We start from the raw sequence: 8756 nt of genomic DNA on the forward strand, positions 1-8756 counted from the left end.
CGCTCGGGTATCGAATACGGCATTATCACACACTGACACTCACCCGGCTTAACACAACGAGGCCTTTTTCTCAACTGGTTTCGACAAGTTTCACTGGCTGCGGCTGCACGTGGCTGCTGCAGGTCACGTAAGTCGACCCGACCTCGACACGCCATCTCTTGGTAGGAAGGTAGATTATTGCCAAAAACACAATATACCAGAATATTACGACGGGCCGGTTTTACGTGCCGCACCCTGTAGAAAAAAGTATACAAAAGTATTTAAATTATGTGGAGACTAAAAACTTTACCCTGTAGACGTATTAAGATACTTCGTCTTTAAAATATTATTTAAAAGATGTTTAAAAGCTTTTATTTTTTCATATAGGGTAAGTACACTAGCAGTCATCTTGAAAGTTACTGTCTGATCCTATGTTAAATACTATTACATATTATTATTATTGCGATTACTTTCACAACAAAACCTTCGTAAATTGCCTTCTTACAAGTAAACATATTTTCCAAAAAAAAAAAAAAAAAAAAAAAAGTAGGGGCCTAGATGAAAGGTGGCTTAGTGATAAAGTACTCAACTTTGGTGGGAGGAATCCCTAATTCGATTCATGGTTACGCGTGTTTATAATGGAGAACATTGAGCTCGTGGTTTTCCTGTTTTCTTCCAGATCCTCATTTCACGAATTTACATAATCATTCAGTTTCATTAAAAAGCCTAATCATTGCGAAATTAAAATACCGCTAATTTTACAGCAATTATGTGATATCTTCAAATAGATAGAAGATAATCGAAATGTGGAACAAGGGCGCCTTGGACATTATTATTTTGCATGAGGTACCGTTATCACGATCCTCCTACTACTAGTTTTCTATTTGCAGCCATTTAGAAACGAGAAAATAAATGCCGATTTTTGTCAATGGCTGGAAATCGAAAGCAGTAAGTGAGTTGTGATAACGGTATCTCATGTAAAAGAAATCGGCATTGTCCAGTGAGCTCTTATTCCACTTTTCGATTATCTTTTATCTATTTGAAGATATCACATAATTACTGTAAAATTAACGGTATTTTAATTTCGCTGTGATGAGGCCTCTTAATCGCCCATCTTCTTTACCCTAAAGGGAGTAAACGTAAAACGTAAAACTAGAAATTTCTTTTGTAGTTCTTAATAAGGGAAATTGAAGTAAATCCTTCCTCCCCCCGATTAGAGACAAGTCAAAGAAGACCCAAGAGGTGGTTAGATGCAAAGGCATCACATTTTCTAGATTTCGACGCATAAGGACCTGATGTAGTCAGTCACATTATGGCCGAATTTAGCACTCAGGTACTCATTTACAGAGACGGGATCGACTCTGACCCTGACCTACATTTGAGCAAACGAGGAAGACTTCTCGCTAGCCACCCAGATTGTCTAGTTGGTAAGTAAACATCTTTACCGACTAAGCTCTAGACGCTTGGGAAATATGCGTTGCGTGCAAGGACGCCCATGTTGTGATTTCCCGGGGGGGGGGATATAAGCTACATTTCAAATATAGTTTCAAATTTTGCTGTAGCTATTCTAAAAATTCAATTGAGTTTTCGATATTTCGAAGTACAATTTCTTCTAGGGGCTAGCGCCCCACCTTTTCTCCCTAATGGGCACCCTTGGTTGCGTGTATAGAATTTTAGTTGGGACGTCAGTGGGAAAGATGCCGCTAGAAACAAAAAAAAAAAAAAAAAAAAAAAAAAAAATGACAGGATAGTGGATAGGCCAAGTACGACGTAATTCCACCAATACTTCCGGCGGGCTCCAGAGAATTAGAAATTAGATTTCTGGGCTTTCGGCATATATAGTCATTTTAAACCGTCACATATGAGGGATGACACTATCCAAGGAAATGATTTTAAAAAAAAATTAATGGAGGAAGGAAGAGGCCTAGAAACTGTATGTTAGGTACCAACCTGGCATTTGCCTGGTAGAAATGAGGAAAGCCACACTCAGAATGGCTGGCCTAGAAAAAAAACTTTTACACTTTTTCGACCGAGTGTCCCTACCAGGAATCAAACCCGGGACCGGTCGCATCACAGAAGAGGGCTCCAGAGAAGTACAGTATATGGAAGTTACAATGGTTATATTTCGCATTGACCTATAAATATATAATCAAAGAGAAAAATCACGATTTTTCTTTAAAATTCGAAATAAATGGATCGAAGATAAGAAATGTAAGGAAACGCATTTACTTGATACTAACGTAAAACACACAACATTCTAATTCTTTTCCTTGTCTAGCAGACGCATTGTCTGAAGCCGAAAATGTAGCATTTCAAATCTTCCATTTTCGTTGCAAGTGTCCCAACTATGTGACTTATCCATACAAAGTATAGAATCGTCGGTGATGGCAACCCCTGTCGGGATTGGTTTGTCACATAGGTTCCAATTACGAACCTTTTGCTTCGGAATTCCTAAGCCATAGAATTCCATCCCTTCAAAAGACATTTTCAATTAACGACACGAGATAAGGTAAAATTTTATCGAAACAAAGATAAACATTTACGCATATTTTCTTTTCCTTCCTGTCTGCTTACAATATAGATAAAAGTAATAAAAATGTTGAACATAGTGAAGTATATTAAGACTTTCCTGTTTGGATTTCTAGATCTGATAACATCAATGGAATTTTTTTTTTTTTTTTTGGTCTTTCCTGAACTTCACAACCAGCAGTGTAGTAAATAAATAATAAACACCTTGCCCCGAATACACATAATCTACAGATTTTATAGCTATAATGACCGTAATTTTAGATAATATAACGAAGAAAAGAAATAGTAACATTAATATAACATGTAGGACTATAGAATGATATGTAATGACAAATGACAGAAACTAAAACCTTCTCTGCTGGCGCAAGTTAAATTCTCTGGCCCTTGATGAGTAAACAGTGCTGTAGACGAAAGTTTACAGAATTTAACTGTTTTCAGCACATTCCATAACTCAGAAAGTTGTTAGAAAAATAGCTATCTCTTTTGTCATTCTGTCTCAAAATTTACTGTACAGGCGTTGACAATATTACGCTTATATGGAATACTTCACATACAAACGGAACATAGGCCTACTATGTCGCGAACTACTGCTAACTCACTGTAAAATTTTAAGTAGATACATTTTAAAAGACGAACAAATTTATTAAGGTAAACTTCTAACAGATCTACTGGAAAAGTTTAGTTGTAAAATTCGAACATACCTACTTTAAAAGTCAAACAAATTTACAACACTTCAAATCATACAGATTTACTTTAAAATTCGAACAAATGAGTTGAGTTGATTTTGGGCTTAACGTCCCTTTCAGCAGCGAGGTTATACGAGAAGGGAGGCTACTGATTAACGTGGAATCCGAACCACATGACCTCCCGCCGGAAATCAAACTAGGGTCTTCCACGCCAAAGGCGCCTAAGCTAACCGCTTAGCTAGGAAGGAGCTCTGTAAAATTCGAACAAATCTTCTAATATACAATTCGAATAGATCTACTATTGTACAATTTGAATACAATTACTGCATAGTTTGAATAAACCTACCAAACAAATGGAACGTATCTGTTGTTAATTCAAACTAAAAAAAAAAAAAAAAAAAATCCAGCGTAAAATTCTCAAAGCCATCTGATTATATTTGCCCAGCTGCTCTTAAATATATTGTAATAAAGATTTTTTTTTTTTTTTTTTTTAATCATCAAACAAGCTAAAAGGATGGCTTGCATCGAGATTGTCACGCTCGTGTCTTCTGTGTGTAAAATTACACATTGTAGTTCCTTGAGACAAAATTGATGTTTAAGTTAAACGCACTCAGCTACACGGAGAAAACATTAATCCCGAATTTTTTTTTTCCTTTTTAAATAACGATATGGGGAATGTTATGAAGACAAAATTATAAACAGTGTAGTTTTTGCCAACACCAGACACACTTGGGATATCCCACCCAAATGGCTCCTAATATTTGGTAAAGGGAAGAACAATAGAACTTTAATTATATAGGCCTAATACTTATATTTTTCTGAAAGAAAAAATCCAAAATTAAATAAAAGTTACTAAGCAAAACACCATGTGGGTAGATTTCCTAGGATTCTCCCGTTTCCTACCACTTTCTTCACTCCACCCTTTCATTCATTTCTCATCATCACAGTCTCTTTTAGCCTAGCCTGCATAACTGTGGGACGTAAAACTTAAAGATAGATGTTGTGCCAAACAATTCTTTTTTTAAAGGAGAAAATGGTAAATTTGGGGGATTGCGACCAAGTATTTGAAGGGGGGAGGTTGGGTAGCCCACTTGTGCATGAAGTATTCATTCACTATACATACTGTATAACCTTTGTAACCCCTGATTTGATATCGTAGCCGTAGCAGGGGCGTCATTTAGGGGAGCAGGGAGGGGCATTTGCCCCCTGAGTTTGAGACGTATATAGATTTTATCAATAGAATAGTAGTAAATCAGTGAAAAACGCGAAATTTTACTTATATCAAGGGGTCTTGCCCCCCCAGGCAAAATCTGAAATGACGCTCCTGAGCCGTAGGCTTTATTGTTGTGTTGATTTTAACGTTCCTTTCAGCAGCGAGGCTATATGAGACGTGGACCTACTAATTAACGTGGAATCCGAACTACATGAGCTCCCGCCGGGAATCAAACCAAAACGGGTACGCTAGCCGTTTAGCCAGGAAGGAACACGAAACTTTATTGTAATTTATTATTTTAATATAGGCGACTGAGGCTTTAAACTAGTGGTGGGCACAAAAACCGGTTTTTCGGTTTTTAGAAAAACCGGTTTCGGTTGTCTCCAAAACCGGTTCGGTTTTTACCAAAACCGGTTTCGGTTTTCTCCAAAACCGGTTTCGGTTTTCTTCAAACCCGGTTTCGGTTTTTCACCAGATCCGGTTTCGATTTTCTTCAAAACCGATTCCGGTTTTTTTTTTAAATTTGTTCTATTTCTGACCAGAATGGTGTTTCGTTGTTCTCCGGAAACCGAATCCATTTCCACAGAAATAGTCTTATGTGTTTTCGAAAAGTTTTCACCGAAACCAGTTTTGGAGAAAACCGAAACCGGTTTTGAAGAAAACCGAACCGGTTTTGAAGAAAACCGAACCGGTTTTGAAGAAAACCGAAACCGGTTTCGGTGAAAAACCGAATCGGTTTTGGAGAAAACCGAAATGTCGGTTTTTCGGATTTCGGTTTTTGTAGAAACCGGTCTTCGGTTTTTATAAAAACCGGTTTTGCCCATCCCTACTTTAAACGCAAGTTCTCTGAGTGCGATTGTACACTCATGAAGTCAATTATTCAGATATCTTACGACTGACTGCATCGCTGTTACCGTTCTCAGTAACAATATTATATTTAAAAAGCTGGGTCCAGAACTTAAGTTCCCTCTAAGCCGTTAAGAACAGTTTTCCTCAATTTGTCTTTTCTTCTATCTTAACATTTGATTTGTGTCATAACATATAGTTTTGCATAGCCATGTTGGGTACAAGCCACATGGACATGTTGCGATCATGTTAATATAAACATAGTCGAAGTTTTAAGTTCGTTAAGGATAAATCTGTATAATTTTGGGTGGTCTATGGCCCATCAAGGCTTACCTTCGACATTGACCCAGTACAGCTACTTACAATCTAAGGAAACTGAGGGAGGGGGGAAGCCACATTTGGGGATCAGATCTTCCAAATTAACTGGGTTCTCCGCATATGCAATTGCAGAATACAATTTCTTTGATCATATTGGCCCATTTTACCTAATGATACTTTAAAGTCTTGTAGTTTCCATCGCTAGTATATGTTGTTCTTGGAATATCATTTAAAACTATGAAATTGTGTCCTCTAACGCAAACTTGTTGACTGGAAAACTAAAATAAATTCATAGTAAACATAAACTTGCTTGGGATTTAACTAATAGGCCTACAAAGCTCAAATATTTGATTATATTTTTAAACCACAATGAACAAACAACAACAGCAACAAAAGTGTAGGAGAAACAAAATAATTTGTTTTCACTCACCCTAAAAATTCGTCCTGTTCCTCTGGTTCGTCTAATTCCATTTTGAATTATTTGCACTTTGCACAATTTTCTTTTTTTAAAAAAAAACAAAAGAAGAATCTATAATTTGGCAGATTGTTGTTACGGACACCGTGTCACCGTCATTTCTTATCCACTGACATTTTCATGTAAAATACACACGAGTATGTAAGCCATATATTATTATCACACTAGCACTGAACAAACACAAGACACACATGCACAATCATAAAAGTAATATTGCAGAACAAATAAATAAACAAACAAACAACACGACGGGAGAAAAGAATTCAGAAAACGCGCTCGCTAGTTGTTGTCCGGTGTTCGGTTCTGAGTTGTCTGGTTCAGTTAGTCGCCGCGGCAACAGAATTATGTTCACCACGTGAGTTGTGCGAAGTCATTTTTCATCTCTCTGGGTTTGGTGTTCCGTCTCGTGAGGTGTTCGTTATAGGCTCTAGCAGCACACAACTTCCCGCGACGAGCGTTCGTGAAAATTCTGCCTCCTTCAGAAAGTAAGCAATGCTGTTGTAAGAGACAGAAAAGACCTTCGAAGAGTTCATACGAAAGCGCCGATTGAACAGGAAGGAATGCAAAACAATACCTCTCGTCAGTAGGAAAGAGAGGGGAGGGACATTGCAGTCTGCTTCCCACTCTATAAAAATCACTGTAGTTCTTCCGTTTTAGCACAACGCTACAGTCCACGTGTGTATGTGATTGTGTGTGTGCAAAGCACAACGGAAGAAGTTAATTCGTTAATCATATCTCACGCACATGGCGGGTGAAGGGGGGCTGTCCACCTGTCCCTGTAAGTACATACATGAAATGGCTCCCCTTCCTTTTAATTTTTTTTTCTTTATGTCCTCAAGAAATTGCGTCACTGCCAGAGAGCGGGAGTTAAATAATTTCACACGCAGAAGACATGGAACGCATTTTAACTCAAGAATACAAGACCTTTACCTTTGAAACGTCTCCCCTCTCCGCCAAGCGGCTGCTGTAGTAAGCAAGTGCAGTGTTTTATGCACACATATATTCGTAGTCAGTGTTGCCATAGTAATACGTCAATTTTTGTCACTACCGCCATGAGGTTCGAAGGTGAGACGCTGCTGATGGGACAAAAGAATTAAAGGTGGAACCCATTTGTTCAGCGCAACGCTTTTTTTTTTTTTAACAAAATATGCAAAATGTGTTCCTTTTATTTTTCATGCAAAATGCAAATTCTCCACCTTCACCGGCCGGATATAGTCTCCCGCTCTTTTGTCGGGAGTGCGTGTCTATGTTTTCGTTGTAAACACATTGAAATCTCATCATTGTTAGCATTTACCCGTATTTAAAATTTATTTATTCCTTCCTCCTTCCAAGTTTTCTGCCGATAACATACATTTATATTCACGCATGCGTTCACCTTGTGTCTTTAACATTCTAGCTTTTAGTACTATTAAATGCAATGATTATTAGGTACACCGTTTCAGAATTTAATCTCTATGGGTATAATAATATATTAAACAGCATAACAAGGTGATGAACGAGGACTCGGCTTCGATTTCCAGTGGACAATACCTCCAGGCAATCTTTCGGGAGAAGTTTTGGACAACCTGCTGGTAAGAGACATGAAACATTATGTCAGCTAGAATTGCATCTTAAACTGTAGATCTCTTTCTCATATACGAGGGTCATCCAAAAATAAAGACTGTTTAGTTATACATAGGGATGCCAGATTTTGTAAACGAAAAACCGGGACACAAATATAAGATCAATACAAGGTCACGGTTCGTACTCATTTGGGCAGAATCAATTAATTAGCTGTCTTTTCCAGGTTACTACTCACAATTTTCCAGTTCATTCTAAACACAATTAACACAAACGAAGCCCTACAAGGGCTGTAGAAAGAATATGAAAAGGTAAAATAAGAAGAGCTGCCTGGCATTCCTTATTCCGAATTCCGATTTTTTGCGTTTAACAGGTCCTAAATATTGCACAAATTACGACACACTCTCGCATTTATGATTGAAGAGAAACATTTTCCTTTGTTGCGTCATTATCTGAGGCAGAAATACTACCTTCCGTTTTTACGAGACATACTAGTTCTTGTGAGTTGATTTTTTTTTTCAATCTGTAGAACAAAAACTGGGACAAACAAGCGTTCCGAAAGCCTTTTTCAAGACTGAATTCTTTCATTGAAAACTGGGACGTCTGGCAACCCTAGTTATACAAAATGTAAAACATAATATTTATTGGAAATGACAATTTTATTACGTACCTAAAGCTTCCTTCATTTGTCTTATTTGTTCACGAGCTTCAGAATTCCCATGTTAGAAGGTGATAGTTATGTAAAGGAGTGAAGAGAGCTTCAGGTATGTAACAGAATTGTAATTTTAGCAATAAATATTATGTTTTTCATTTTGTGTAACTAAATTGATTTTCTGGATGACCCTTGTAACTTCATTACTGAAAAGGAACGACAGGGAAAAGAAACTTTAATGACCAACACCACAACCCCCCCCTTCCGAAAAAAATGCCGGGATCGGTATCATGGTCTTATAATCCAGCTGTCTTAGGGAGAAATGGTATGGTGGGTAACAGGCTATACTTGAGGATTGATCTCGTATGATGGTCTGTGTACCTATCAACCAACATTGTCAACGGAAAGATTCAAGATATCAATAGGAAGCGCTCGGAAATTTCAGTAGCCTATATCATATTTCAGTAGATATCTAATATTAACAAAACACCGTACAAC

General features: G+C 37.5%; 1 protein-coding gene across 4 annotated transcripts in view; it reads right to left on the bottom strand.

Annotated features, from left to right (window-relative positions):
- Ac78C (adenylyl cyclase 78C) overlaps positions 1-7017 on the bottom strand; it is a 636268-nt gene extending 629251 nt beyond the window's left edge. For all 4 annotated transcript variants that reach the window (XR_014132796.1, XM_081769540.1, XM_081769538.1 and 1 more), the window contains exon 1: positions 6002-7017. Coding sequence is in view for 2 of the 4 variants with exons in the window: in XM_081769540.1 (XP_081625666.1) it covers positions 6002-6042 (41 nt within the window). In the remaining 2 variants the exon portion in view is untranslated. The remainder of the gene's footprint in view (positions 1-6001) is intronic.
- Between the last annotated feature and the right edge of the window lie 1739 nt (positions 7018-8756).

This window comes from Thermobia domestica, chromosome 8 (assembly GCF_964235325.1).
Source record: "Thermobia domestica chromosome 8, izTheDome1.hap1.1, whole genome shotgun sequence".
Classification (NCBI taxonomy): Eukaryota; Metazoa; Arthropoda; class Insecta; order Zygentoma; family Lepismatidae; genus Thermobia; species Thermobia domestica.